Consider the following 15632-nt stretch of genomic DNA (forward strand, 5'->3'; position numbering starts at 1 on the left):
GGACAACGAATCCATGCATACAAGGTGTAGAAATGTATGCTCTTTTCATACTTCATACTCAAGAACATCTATGACTGTTATAAGGAAAACATTAAGCTTGTAACTCTAGTCTTTCACAAATGTCAGGGAGTATCTTTAGTTTTTAGCTCCATGCATTTTGAATTATCACAAAAACATCCTGGGCTTTAGGATGTTATACTTCAAAATTAATTGCTGTTTTATTTTATCAAATCCCAGCAAACATTTGCCAGTCCAGGTTTAAATTAAGTAATGCCGTCATTAGCATAGCTCAGAAAAATTAATTTTTGGACTACAATTAATGTACATGTGTTATCTGGGTTGCTTCCAGAAAGGGATTTTATTATGCAATTGATCTGTTTTATTCATCATTGAATTTTACAGTGCTTCAGATGTTATCACCTCCCATTTCTAACCTTCTCATGCCCCCTCCACACCTGCTTAATCTTTTTCCTTACAACATAAGCACCATTAAGAAAGAAAAGATGGAATAGTTCCAAAATGGCTTTTGACAAGTATTGCTAGGAGTCTTCCAACAGCCTCTGTTTACCAACTATCTGAAGAATATGTACAAACATTTTGTTTATTGAGCATACTTGCTTCCACCTCAAGGTACCATTTTGAATTTGGATCTCTTTTGCAGACCTTAAAGTTCTAGCAAAAAGCCAAAGTGCTGCTAGGTCTGAGGGGGCCTGAGCAAGAGCCTGACCATACTACCCTGTATGTTCCAGAATCACTGTCAGGTTTTTATTTGTATTGACAAGTTGTTCCTTTGCAATTTTCTTCCTGTCTTCTGCTTTTGCTGGTTTTAGTGTTTGTGGGGATAGAAAAGGGCTTCTTTTAACTTCTACTAGTTCTTTTATTCTAGTTTTAAATTTATTTATTTATTTATTTATTATTATTTGTGCTTTCCAAAAAGCTAGTATTGTGACAACAATCATATCATTTGCCAGTGAAACAACTGGTGCCATGCATCATGCTACTTGGCTGCCTTTATACAGTACTTTTAAGGAAAATGTTTTAAGGAAAAAAAGAAAATATTTTCCTTTCTGTTTAGGAAGGGAGAGGTGTTAAGGTGGATACCAGAACCACCTTCTTCATTGTCTGCTTTACTGTCCCACCATAGGGAAGTGGTTCCATGTTCTATTTTTCTTTTTTAAAAGTAGGGTGATGATATATATACTATCCAATCAAGCATTGGATGGTGGTTGGCTACACAAGATACCCACTGTCAGAAATATTAAAAATTAACTAGGTATTTTTAATTACAAAAATGTGAGTCAAACACTGAAGGGGTTAAATAAGCTAGCGTCGCCCTGAGGAGAGTGAGTAGGCTGAAGTATGTTAAAGTTAGTGGGACAAAGCTAGTGTCATCCTGAGGAGTGAGAGCACCTCAGTGTGAGGTAGACCTCACTGTAAGTAGGCATCTGTGTGAGGTTGGCCTGGTGTGAGAAGCTTCGGTGAAAGAAGCCCCAGATTGAAGGCCTTGTGTATAAAGCTACATTGTGAAACTCCTGTGTAAGTTTGTTGTGAGAGGAGGCTCAGTGAGAGGGAAGTTAGAAGTTGTTTATCTGCATAAGAAGCCCAGTGTGGAAGCAAAGAAGAAAGTATAAAGAAGTTTATTTGTGTTATGGAAACCTTATTCTTGCAAATAGTACAACCATATTATTTTACTATAAAGAAAAGCCTCCTAAGGAAGAGATAACATTGGTCTCTGGGGTTTTGTTCTTGTTATCACTTTTGGCTACTGGTGCTGAGTCACGCTGCTGCTAAGTTATTCTGCTATACGTTTCTGAGGAGGGTCTTTTGTTAAAGGTGAACCTCTCTTCCTGCCCCAGCATAACCTAATAAGCAAGGGTGAGATAAATGATAAGGTGAATGCCAGGGCCACACTAGTTGGAGTGTTAAAATATATTGATAAACACAAATATATAATGTAATGCCATACAACAGCGGCTTCTTGGAGGCTATGAATCTTCATTCACGAGTGTGATCGCTTCAGAGTTGCTCACAGCAACTATCAGTATGTGTTTAGACAACTTGGCTCTGCTTGCAGCAATTACCCAATAAGGATCGTACATCTGAAAGCAGAAGGTTCAGCCTTTGAAATCATGAGGCTGTGTGCCAAAAAGAAAGTGGTCCAAAAACAACAACAGCTCTGGGCTGCTAATGCTCTCATGCTTTATGCTTCATACTGAATAAGGCCCTGGCAGCCTTCTATGAGCAGGTGTCAGCAGAAAGTTGGGAGCAAAGGGCTCTCAGAATTAGTTTTGGCAATTGCACAAAAATGTTTACAGTGTGCTTGTAGCTGGAGTGTCACATATACTTGCCATACTTTATTATGCGGTAATGTATGAACAGTGAATAGCACATGCCAAAACAACAGGTTGTTGTGATTATGTTGGATTCAGTATCCATGTCCAGTTTGTTGTCAGCAACCTAACCCTGGAGAATCTTTTTACAAAGCTCAATAGAGCAAGGCTTTTTAAACCTTTTCCATTTGTGATTCCTTTCCACCTTAGAGATGACTATGTGACCCCAGTTCTATAGTTATATATAATAGACATACAAATACACTTCAATCCCTCCTCTTCCTAAGTCCAAACACACTTTTCCCTTCTCAATCAGCACCCCAATTCCTCATCTTCCTTCAACACTTTTCCCTTTCTTAGACAGCAGCCCAATCCCTCCTTATTCCAAACCCCAAAAAATTTAACTTAAGAAATGTTGATATAGCAAATATAATTAAGCATCAATAATTAACCATGTTGTAGTACGCGCCTTTGGCCACAATGCAGTCCATTGTTAGTTTGTGTAACAATGTAGATTCATGTGAAATGATGGTGTAGATAAGGGATGAGCAAATTTTGGACAGCCAGGGGGGTCACTTTTCAGTCTTCTGGATAATCTGTGAGCCATGTGAAGCCTAGAAATAAGCAAAATTTCAAAGATATCCAAAGTACTTATCCAGTTAAATCGAGACTTTATTTGCAACCATTACGCATAGATCCAAATAATCTATAAACCTAGCATAGACTATTTTAATAACCATCTTGCATTTAATTGTGTGTATGTGTGTGTTTAAGAACTCTCCATGTAAGGAACTTTGCTTTCAGATTTTTAGGTATTGACTAAGAAGACTAAATTCAACTTCTCTCTTTATCTTTCAGCAACATCACATCCCCCCCCCCCCCCAACACACAAAATAACTTACTAAATTGTCTACGTTTCATAATAAAACTTGAGAGTCACTACTTTATATTTCCAGATAAGGATAAGATATCAAATTCTATTATTGTATCAAATTATTTTTCTGAATAAGAAATAATGAGATGCTTGGTGTCATTGCTAAGTTTCTGTATTTTATTTTTTGCTTTCCTTTTCTTGTTTTCCTCAGATGAGTAACAAAAGGTCCAACAGCTTTCGCCAAGCCATTTTGCAAGGGAACAGGAGGCTGTGCAGCAAGGCACTGCTGGAGGAGACGGGACTTAGCCTTTCACAGCGGCTTATTCGGCACGTAGCATATGAGACTTTGCCACGAGAGATAGACCGGAAATGGTACTATGACAGCTACACCTGCTGCCCTCCACCTTGGTTCATGATTGCCATTACCATTGTAGAGGTAAGTATCTTTAGGCAGGACAAGATACAGGGAAGTTATGTTTGCCTGTTGACCTGGAATCACTTTTTTTCAAAAAGATCTGCAATCTGGCAAGGGATGATCAGGTTTCAACTGGGTCTGGGGGAAGATTTTATAAGGTATGATAAAAGATTATGGCTTGGTCACATCCATTCCTTGATTACAGTGACCTTTCCTGAATAATTCATGCTCTATGTAATTCCACAGAGGGCTTGGAAGCTTCAGCTTCTGTAGAACTCTACTGGCAGGGGCGAATACCAGGAAGAAAAAGAGTTAAACAATGTGTGCCTGTAAATTTTAGTTCAGATGAGGAACACATTGCTCTCCAGGTGTTGCAGGACTGCAATCCTGGTCAGTATAGCCACTAGTCAGGTATGATGGCAATACCATTGGCATTCCTATTTTAGCAACAAAAAAATCCCTCGTTTGGTGTTATAAACCTATTCAAACAATTACAGAACTTCTATGTGGAAACATGTTGTGCTGGTTGAGAAAACATTGGTTGCAACTGAATTGTATGAAATGCAGTACAATGGCATTTAGTTGAAACTCACAAGTCCCATTGATTAGTATTTTATGTCAATATAAATTGTACGAATGTTTGAAAAGAGGACTATTTCTGTATGGGTTCATGTGGGAGCAGACCATCCTGTACAGGATTGCAAACCATTGCTCATCAGGGATCATGCAGAAATGTCTTTGACATGAACCTCTTTTCATGCTGATACTTAATGCATGGTTGCTGGTTCATGGCTGCAGGTACATCATCATCATCATCATCATCAAAGGATCGGGCAGTAATACAACTCCTTTCTCTACTTGTACAGTGAAGCTTTGAATGTCTAAGTGTGACCAAGCCATAATAATAATAATAATTATAATAACAACAACAACAACAACAACAACAACTTTATTTTTCTATCCCGTCTCCATCTCCCCATAGGGACTCGGGGTGGCTAACAGAGGCTGAAGCCCAAGAACAATAAAACAGAGTAAAACAGATAAAACAGCATATTCAAACACATAATACACAATAAAATCAGGCATGAATACAAATGCAATACAATAACAGTAAAAAACAATTTGGAACATAAAATAATGAGATGTGACAATTTACAGCTCTTAAATTTGATGTAAAGCCAGGATACTTCTGAGGGCTCACCACTTCTAAATTTCTCTCATCCTATGGAGAGAGGGACAGGTCATGCACGAAGGCTGGCTCTCTCCTTCCTCAGGGAAGTGGAAATGTTTGAAGGTGAATGGTTCTATCAGCCTTCGATCTTGTTACATGTACATTCTGACTACTAGTCCTCCCTCTGAAGGTCTGTACTTTCCTTAGTCACATCTGCTTCTGATTAAGTCTTTTATGTCACCTTAAATGCATAAATATACATATTCAGATGCCCATAACTGACTGAATTGTGGCTAATTGTGGCATTTCCTTTTCTTTCCTAGGTTGCCTTCTTTCTTTACAATGGAGTGGTACTGGACAGGTTTGTGTTGCAAGTCACCCACCCCTTATATCTGAAGAACTCATTGTTATATCATCCTCAGCTCCGTGCTCAGGCCTGGAGGTACCTCACATACATATTCATGCATGCAGGGTGAGTGCTGAAGAATCACTGAATTCCTCCTAGTGTGAACTGGATGGGAGTGGGAAAGGACAGGGGTGAATATAATGCCGGTGCCAGTATTTGGTATCCTCAGGCTGCTTCCAAGCCTCAAGCAACTGGCAGGCCCACTGTTGACACATGTCCTGATCCTCCTTTGAAGAGAGAAAGAACCCAGGCAGCATCACCCCATTTGGTACTGCATTGTGATAAATTAAAAGAGTATCATGCAGTCACTGAGAATTGCTGTTTGCCACTGCAGCTAACAAAGTCTGCCATGGCCAAGAAAACATTTCCTATTATTGCCAAATATGAAAGTACTAAGCAGTGATCCAAGGTTGATTTATCCTTACAAAATCCAGGTTACCTTTTTGTAGATTCATACTATAATGGCAAATCCCCAACTATTTGGTAGTTTGACTGTGTCGTTAATGATGGTGAGCACTGCTGTCAAGAGGGGGGGTCCACCACTCAGGATCTGATTTCAAAATCTCTGGGATAATTAAATCCGATCCAGCCCCTTTTCCATTTTTTAGACCAACTATCAGGTCTGCAATTGCCCGTACTGAAACAGGAGTCCAGTCGGTCAGTTCAGAATAATATACTGCTGAGCTCTGGGTTTCTAACTCATCAGCCTGAAAGAGGCTGGAAAAATAACTGTACCAGTATGATGGAGAGATTGATGAGGTAAATGTTGGACTTGAATTACTCAGTCCATTGACCAAATACCAAAACTGCTTAGAGTTATTTGTTACAGATGTGTTTAGAAGTTGGTTTCATTTAAATTCTGCTAATAATTGCTGCTTAATCATAGAATCATAGAATAATAGAGTTGGAAGAGACCTCATGGGCCATCCAGTCCAACCCCCTGCTAAGAAGCAGGAAATCCCATTCAAAGCACCCCCGACAGATGGCCATCCAGCCTCTGCTTAAAAGCCTCCAAGGAAGGAGCCTCCACCACAGTCCGGGGCAGAGAGTTCCACTGCTGAACAGCCCTCACAGTGAGGAAGTTCTTCCTGATGTTCAGGTGGAATCTCCTTTCCTGTAGTTTGAAGCCATTGTTCCACGTCCTAGTCTCCAGGGCAGCAGAAAACAAGCTTGCTCCCTCCTCCCTATGACTTTTCCTCACATATTTATACATGGCTATCATGTCTCCTCTCAGCCTTCTCTTCTGCAGGCTAGACATGCCCAGTTCTTTAAGCCACTCCTCATAGGGCTTGTTCTCCAGACCCTTGATCATTTTAGTCGCCCTCCTCTGGACACTTTCCAGCTTGTCAACATCTCCCTTCAATTCCGGTGCCCAGAATTGGACACAGTATTCCAGGTGTGGCCTGACCAAGGCAGAATAGAGGGGTATCATGACTTCCCTGGATCTAGACACTATACTCCTATTGATGTAGGCCAAAATCCCATTGGCTTTTTCAGCAGCTGCATCACATTGTAGATTCATGTTGGATACAGTGTTGAAGGTAACACTTAAAGATTCCAAAGGTTAGCAAGATCCACACCAGACTTAAATCTTTAGAATTTCTTGTACAGGGGTCTTATTTGTTAGTTCATTTTATAACCACCCATAGCAATTATTTGAGTTTTTGTGCCCCCATCAGGTTGGGGTTTGTCCAATTATTATATTCTACCTAATCAAATTTTATCATTTTTGCGAATACCACGTCAGTTTTCTAAGGCAAAATCTGGGCCCTAAGATAACATTTAAAAAGTAGGAAAATGCTTTACAATGCTAGGTTTTCTGGCAACAAGTGTTGAATGATACTGGAAATTCCAGTTGAAACAAGTAATTTTCCATATACTAATAAAATGCCTGCCTAAATCTTATTTACTAAACACTCAGTCTTACTACATGATTAGTGCAGCATAGTTATTTGCTATACCACAAAGTCATTGGAACTGTCCTCTCACCCTTCCAGATCTATCCACCAAGTAAGAGAGCTGCCTTTTGGTCCATTTAAAAAAATGGTTTTAGATCTGTAGATAAAATATTACTTTGTGTGAGCTAGTTTATATAACTTGCAAGTCGGTGTAGGACAAAAGTACGCACTGAGGTGACAAATCTGTCCTTTGAAAAGCAAGCTTTAATTCTTCACTTTGTAATGATGACTATGCTTTCTTTATAGATCTGTAGGAATCTTTCAACTTTTGTTTGTTTTCTAATGAGAGCCTCCCTTTCTATGCAATGGCAGCTACAGGGAGGAAAAATTTGTATTGGGAACAGAGCAGTGAAGATTTTTCTTTGACAGCATAGTCCCCTTTCTGCTTTCCTTCAGATGCCCTCCTCCCAAACATCAGCTATTTACTTTATAAAATAGCCTATGGACATCCATCACTTTCATGCAATTCATTTGACATTACATCTAGTTGGGCCCTAAATGCTCTGGAATTTATTTGGATGAAAAAGATTGATCTGATCCATGTGGATGCCTCTTACAACCTCAGAAAACTAAGTGCTTGTGGCCAGCTTTCTTTAGCTACATAACACTAACCTTTGCCTTGACAGGTATCTTGTTGCCATTATCCTGTTGTGTTGCTTGAAAAATGTGCTGAACCTTTTAATTATCAAATTTCATTCACACCCTTGGCCGGTTTCCCAGGAAAACTCTGGGGGAAGATACGATATCCTGTGCCTCCCATCTGTAAATATTAAGAGACTTTGCTAGTATAAGCTTATTACTTTTTGCAGCCAATTCTAAATGTTTTGAATGTGCAAATCATCAAAGCTACACCTCGTATTGAGATGCAGTCTTTGCTGATTTCTTTCTCTAATATGATGAAATACACAACACAGTTAGGCAATATAGAACAATTTATAGCCAGTTTAACAACTTTTTTCCACACCAGGAGAATCAATTAAAGTAATAATCTTGTTTTTAAAATGGTGAGACCATTATTCCCTTCTCTTTCACCCTTCTCCCTCAAAGGCCAAACTGATTCAAAGGTGACATCTATTGTTGCATACTTCCTGCTGTGGCTTTAATATGTTAATTTGAAGCTCTTAATTTACTGTGCTCATCTTCTTCTTCATTTTAATGGGCTAATATTTGACAGCCAGGAGGTATTGGAGGAGGTGGAGGAGGCGAAGGCTCCCTTGTTAAGGGTAGCCAGCTGGGCTTCTTAAGAGCCTCCCAAAATGTGTGCTGTTTGTGCCTCAGTCATGATGGAGAAAAGCTTTACAAGAAGCCAGTGCTATAAATTTTGGGCTTTTTTTAGTTTTAAAAGCCAAGTGGACGTTAATTATCTATGGGGTCCACCCATTTGTGTTGCTGCCATAACTAATGACTTGCATTGATTCTAAGACCCAATTTCTTTGGTTACAGAGAAGGTGAAGCCTTGATAAATCAATTATATTGTCATCTGAAGAATGACACATTTGGAGCATGAGAAAGCTAATTATGTTTTATGGGTGCTGATTGACTATGTGACTCTTGATGCTTTTGCTTCTGGTAGAAGTTTGACTGAATAGAAAGCTTCTTGGGTCATTTTTTAAAGAACTGGCTTCCATCAAACACACTGAAAAATAAAACCTTTGAGGCTTTCCCATCTGAAATAAATCACTGCTTCACATGGGTCATTATTTCAAGAGAGTTAAACTCTTTGTTAGAAAATGTTGGATACCTTCCCATGACTGTGGCTGTGTACTACCCCTCATCTAATTCTATTTCATTCTATATAATAAAAGGTGGGTTTCTTTCTCTCCCAAACTGCTGTTTACAACAATTCTAAACAGAGTCCTAGATATTTTTAAATGTAAATCTTTTCCTCTTATTGTCAGAGGGAAAAAATAGGCAGTTGTAAGGAGGTAACCCAGACTATTGATGCTGAAGCTGTTTACAGTAATTGATAGTGGTAAAAGATTATTATTTTATGTAGAAGAGAGGATTTATCCCTAAAATTAAATAGTGAGTCCCAAACAATTGATTTGGGAGTGGTAAGACTCAGTCCTACCTTTTGTGTAAGCATTGCATCATAACACACATCAAAATCTTTATTCATCACTTTGCATATTCCTAATGAGAGAGGTTGCATAATTTTCTAGCAAAGTTTTCCATGACCATGAAAGAGAAATAAGAAAAGACTGAAGTGAATACACAAGTATGCATAGAGAATTCAGTTCTTTTACTGAGTGAGTACTTTGATATGTTTAGCTATATATTTTTCGTAAAATGTGCATTAGAATAGGATTGAGAAGATGAACCCCCCTGCCATTGAAATGTTAAGTCCCAGTAGCCGTATCAATCACAGACCATAGTGGAACATTCAGAGAGCTGCAGTTTTGTTTCTGGAGGATTATGAGTTGCTCATCTCTGCTCTAAATCATTTCCTCACTAAAAGTATGCTGCTTTGCACCACTGCTAAGAATTGAGCTTAGTGGAACGTTTCTCCAGTTTGGTAATGCAGGACGAAGCAGGAGAAGTGGACGACACAATCCAGATGGACAGGTTCAATCAAGAAAGCCACAAATGCCCTGAGTTTGCAAGACCTGTGAGGGCTATGGATGATAGGATAACTTGGAGGTCTCTCATTCATAGGCTTACATTAAATCAAAATTGACTTGATTGCAGTTGACAATAACAAAGTATGTATGGCATTTCAGAATGAATGGTCTTCACTCCCAGCCCCAACTGTAAATGCTTTAGATTTCTTTGAAAAGGATTCTCAATACTGCGTTTGCATTTCATTTGTTCTTTTTTGTACTTTTGGAGCAATTAAAATTCTAATTTGTAATCCAAATGTGACATGCACCTTTCTTCTATATAAAAATGTTATAATACTGGCAATTCTATTTTATTTATTTATTTATTTACAGTATTTATATTCCGCCCTTCTCACCCCAAAGGGGACTCAAGGCGGATCACATTACACATATAAGGCAAACATTCAATGCCTTAACATAGAACAAAGACAAGACAAACACGGGGCTCCGAGCTGGCCTCGATCTCATGACCTCTTGGTCAGAGTGATTTGTTGCAGCTGGTTGCTCAACAGCCTGCGCCACAGCCCAGCCCAATCTCCTTCCTTGATAACTCTCAGATAAGCTCCTCCACCCACCCATTTTCACTAACAGTATATACGGACTCAATGTTTTCAGGAAGTTGTGCACCATGAACCCACTACAGGTTGATCATTCCTTATCCAAAATTCCCCAATGCTCCAAAATTGTCCATATGGGTGGATAAGATAGTCCCGCCATTGCTTCCTGATAGTTCAATGTAAATAAACTTTGTTTCATGCACAACATTATTAAAAAGATTGTGTATACAACTACCTTCAGGCTATGTGTATAAGGAGTATTTGAAACATAAATGAATTTAATGTTTAGACTAGACTCCAAGATGTCTTATTATGTATGCATATGCAAATACAGGTACTGCAAATTCAATTTTCCCCCAACATCTAAAACTTTTGGTTTCAAGCATTTTGGATATGAAATATGCCAACGTTCAGAATAAAAAGTAGTTTAACGTTTTGTGAATGCATATGTAAAGTTACATTTTTTTCTTTATGCCCACCCCTTTACTTTTTTCATTTGCCATTTTCTTGCCCATTTGACCCAGTTTAATAAGATCAATTGATAACAGATTCACACAGTCTTAGATGTGCCTATTTAAAAATAAGTCTTCTTGAGTTCAATAGACAGATGAATACAAGATTTCAGCTTTAGTTTGCAGAAATTTGTCTTGGAGCACTGGCACAAATCCAAATCAATTACTTACTTGATATACAGCTAAGATCCATTTTCCTCCACTTTTTCATAAAAGTGCACTATTGTCTTGATTCAGTGGCAATACATAAATCTTATTTATTGAGCCACTTGCACCAACTGTTCTAATTCATAACTTTAAAGAGGTTTTAGTTTGAAAATATTTCTATTTAGCCCCGTGTTTAAAATGTGCATCCAGTCTAAAAGAGCCAAGGATTGTGAGCCTTTTGCCTTCTCTGTAATTCCAATTATAATAATGCTGCCTACCAATTTTTCTGGAATCAAGGTTAGGCAGAGAAGTCTATAATTTCCTGAAGTCTTCCTTTTAAAGAAGCAAGCACTGGCAGCCTTCCAGTTCTTGATCTCAACTTTGCTTGCCTGTTTCTGTTAAAAGATCAGCACTTCCCCAGGTGAGGTCTTTAGGAACACTTTGGTAAATGTCATCTGGCTCTAGTGGTTTATAATTTGTTAATTAATCCTAAGACATCAGTCTTTGTTGCTTCTGTTTGATAAATCTTCTTAAGTATCCTTCTTGAACAAAATGAGTCAGTATCTCTCCAGGATCGGCTGTGTGAAAACTGGATGGAAAAGAATCTATTTAGCCACTTCACACTATTCTCCTCCTCCATGCTTTGCTCCTTTTAGACAATGATTTGGTTGACTTAACCTCTTGATTTCTGACCTGTGTAACAATTATTTATTTGCTCCTCATATTCAGTGTTGTTGTGGTTCTGGCCATGTTTCTTCCTTTATTTTATGTATAAGCTTGTGTCTTTTCTGACAAAAATAGTATCCAAGGCAACTAACTACGGTCAAGTCAAACATACAATAATTCCCCCATATCCACAGGGGATATATTCCTGGTCAGACCACAGTTACCTGAAACTCTGAATATGACTGAATATCATTAAATTACATGACTTCCATTCTCAGCATATATAGTGTCACCCTGGAGGACCTAGAAATTCCTAGGGAAATATCTTCTCTATGAATTTATTAGGTCCTCCAGGGTGACTCTATGCTAACTTTTGGGAGTGACATAACATATAATTACACTGGAGAACCTAGCACATTTCTAGAAAGACCATTTTGGGTATGGGCTCCACAGTTTCAGGAGTCTTACTGTATTCTGTTGAAATAACAAAGAAATAAAACAGAATTAAAATGCATCCATCAAAAGGAACAACAGTCCACTTCAACTTGGCTGAGAGGCCACTGTTCTATCCTTCAGGGCACTGATAATTCTTTCTTTGCTGTCTGATGTCCCGAACTGCACTGAACACTTGCTAAGCTAGTGCTCTGAACATTGCAATCTGTCCTCAAAGGCTCATTGCTCCAGCCCATTTGATTGCCCTTTTCTGCACCTTTTCCATCCCTACAACATCCTATTAAAGTACAGTGACCAGAACTGCACACAGTATTCCAGATGTGGTCACACCATAGATATGTACAAGGACAGCATGCTATTGGCTATGATTTCTTCTGTCATAATGCCAAATTTTGATTTTTGCTGTATAATCCATAATCCCTAGCCCCTTTGTTCAGTTAATGCCAGTTCATGCTCTATCAAAATATGAAGTTGGGCTTTTTTTTTTGCCCCAACACTCTTCCCTTTAAACTTGATTTCATTGCAGTTTGTTTACAATTTGAATGCCCATTCTCCCAGTTAAAGTCTTTTGGAACTCTAAAACCTTTTTTTGTTCTCAGCAGCCTAAATAATTTGTTATTATCAAGAAATAAGTATGTGACTACCATACTATACACCCTATAGTGTCTACACCTGAAGCTTGGCAGATACACATAAATTTCATTTTTTAAAAGAATATTATTAGTGTGATCCTTTATCTTCCAATATATCTCTACAGCTTTTACTTTTACTGGAGTGTAGTGGAGGAACAAATGTGTTTTGGTCTTAACTATGTTTTCCTTTGCTTGCAATATTAATTTTATTTATTTATTCTGCAATTTTGTTTAATATTCCATTTGTTATGTTGCCTCCATTTTTACAGAACTCGTATCTTCAACAACTTCAGTTTATTGTTCTTGTTTAATGCATTCTGTTTTCATTATTTTTTCAAAACATAACTGTAATTAAAATTAATAATGCCCTACCTTTGGAGATGCCCTCCCACTCCACTACTTTAAAAGTAGCTCTGGATTCCTGCCAGGCAGCCCATATTTTTCACTGTTGTACTTTACATCATGTTTTCTATTCAACATGGTTAGAAGGACAGGATTCTTAAACATAAATCACTATATATATATATATATATGGCTTTGAGGCACAAATTATGGATTTTGATGTAACCTGTAGATACGTTGAGGATCATCCTCAAAGAAGGGAAGGCACTAATGCCTCCTTGGGGTGAGCCCACCGGCCACTGCCATTCCCCCACCAAGGCACAGAAGGGAATGTTTCCTTTTTGATAAGACTGAATCACATTACCCATAGATAAATTGACCCACATTCTTTGGGTTGATTTTTTACAAAAGTTTCTAGACTTATATATGAGTATATAGGGTATTGGAATGTTAGATAGAATTAAACTTAAAAAAATTCCACGGCTTAGAGCTGTGTGGTAGTTAGTTGGGGCTCCACATACAAAGCTTTGCATTTATCTGTCTGCAAAGGGAAGCTGAACTAACTAATGGGAGTTTTTTCCCTTTGCCCCAGGATAGAGCACCTTGGACTCAACGTAGTTCTTCAGCTTGTAGTTGGAGTCCCCCTTGAAATGGTACATGGTGCTGCAAGAATTGGATTTGTCTACATTGCTGGAGTTTTAGCAGGTAAGTGTTATAACTGATGTTGAATAAACTGCATTCATCAAGGAACTGTGTTTAGGATCCCTGTGATGAAAGTTAAAAGGTTTCATTTATCCTTGTTTTTTTTTAATGTATTCAACATATACAGTAGAGTCTCACTTATCCAACGTAAACGGGCCGGCAGAACGTTGGATAAGTGAATATGTTGGATAATAAGGAGAGATTAAGGAAAAGCCTATTAAACATCAAATTAAGTTATGATTTTACAAATTAAGCACCAAAACATCATGTTATACAACAAATTTGACAGAAAAAGTAGTTCAATACGCAGTAATGTTATGTTGTAATTACTGTATTTACGAATTTAGCACCAAAATATCATGATATATTGAAAACATTGACTACAAAAATGCGTTGGATAATCCAGAACGTTGGATAAGTGAGTGTTGGATAAGTGAGACTCTACTGTACTCAGATTGTATCCTGCCATAGGACCTGAGGTGGCAGGGGACAAGTAGTGTATAAAAAGGTTAGTTAAAATGTAATAATATAAACAGATTTTAACAATAAACTCAAGTTCTATAAAAAGCATATAGTTAAAACCAATTTAAAATGCATTAAAAGAATGTAAAAATAATGCACTAGTTCCAAACACAGTTTTTTATGTGATGTAAAAGTCCTGCCTAATAGGAAAAAAAATTAACCTGCTGGTGGAAAGAGAATGGGGATAGTAAGCATTATTATTGTGCTGAAACCAAGGTTATATTTCTGGAATTCTTGTTCCTTTACCAGTTAAGTTGTAGTCATGGAAAAGATTTTTCCAGAAGGCAATATTTTTTCCACATATTGTCCATTTGGTTTTTCTTTTGGGTTCTGGGACAGGCAGCATTTCAGTCAGCATTGGCCTATTCTAGTTTGCCGTAATTGACTACTAGTGGCTCTGCAGTTCTCAAGTTGTGGAGGTGGCGCCGGGGGGGTGGGGGTGGGAGAGATCTTTGGTTTGCTTTTAACCACACATAAAATAATCCTAATTGGTTTCCATATTTAGTCAAAGTTTTGAAATTATACATATACGGTGCAAAAACCAAATGTGTTCAGAAGCCACAGTGAACTTTTTCACCAGATTTCACACACATTTAATCATTCTTCTGGTTGAGTTCCCTTATTATTGGAGATATATACTGGTAGTTAAGCATACAGAACCTAAACATTTATCTCTGCATATGAGAGAAGTCTATATTGAGTTATACACTGAGTTCAAGAAGAGATAATAGGATAGTAATTAAATGTTTTCCTGTATGAGGCAATGATAGAAGTGTGTGCTGTAACAATTATTGCATTGTTGCTACTAACACATTTCAGCACTTGTGCATTCTGTTTTCATGAGAAGCATTTCCAAAGGGAACAAGAACCTCAGGAGTTATTTTGTATGTCAATCTGTATGCTACTTTTGCTTTATCTTTGCATGTTGCCGAGTCAGTAACAGGCAGTTTTACAGTTTGATTAGGGGCCAGTAGAGCAACCTGCCAGTATTGGATGATATACCTTCATGGATTGATTGATTTTACATTTGCACTGCATTTGTTATTCATGTGCAGCACCTCTACAGTTTACAGATGAAGGAAAATTTAATTAAATCAAGAGATGAGGGTGAGCAGCAACTAGAAAGAAGATTAATAATGTGGGCTGGGACAATGATAAAAGGGGGTTAATTCCTCCCAATAGCCCCAACATTCCTAGCATAATTTTGGGTTACAATGAAGAATTACAATTTACAATGCAGTAATAATATTAGATACTGCTGTTTGTCATGAAAAAATATTGAGAGGTAGACATTAGATTAATTGGATTAGAAAGCTAGGAATGGGGGCTCCATTAAACATTTGTA

The 15632-nt window shown here is 37.9% G+C and overlaps 1 protein-coding gene across 11 annotated transcripts in view; it reads left to right on the forward strand.

Annotated features, from left to right (window-relative positions):
• rhbdl3 (rhomboid like 3) overlaps positions 1-15632 on the forward strand; it is a 143410-nt gene that overhangs the window by 104462 nt on the left and 23316 nt on the right. For 10 of the 11 annotated variants that reach the window (XM_062971014.1, XM_062971008.1, XM_062971011.1 and 7 more), the window contains 3 exons: positions 3416-3640; positions 5114-5262; positions 13656-13768. In XM_062971014.1, coding sequence (XP_062827084.1) covers positions 3416-3640; positions 5114-5262; positions 13656-13768 — 487 coding nt within the window. The remainder of the gene's footprint in view (positions 1-3415; positions 3641-5113; positions 5263-13655; positions 13769-15632) is intronic. The other variant, XM_062971010.1, reaches the window with a different exon arrangement.

This window comes from Anolis carolinensis, chromosome 2 (genome assembly GCF_035594765.1).
Source record: "Anolis carolinensis isolate JA03-04 chromosome 2, rAnoCar3.1.pri, whole genome shotgun sequence".
Taxonomy (NCBI): domain Eukaryota; kingdom Metazoa; phylum Chordata; class Lepidosauria; order Squamata; family Dactyloidae; genus Anolis; species Anolis carolinensis.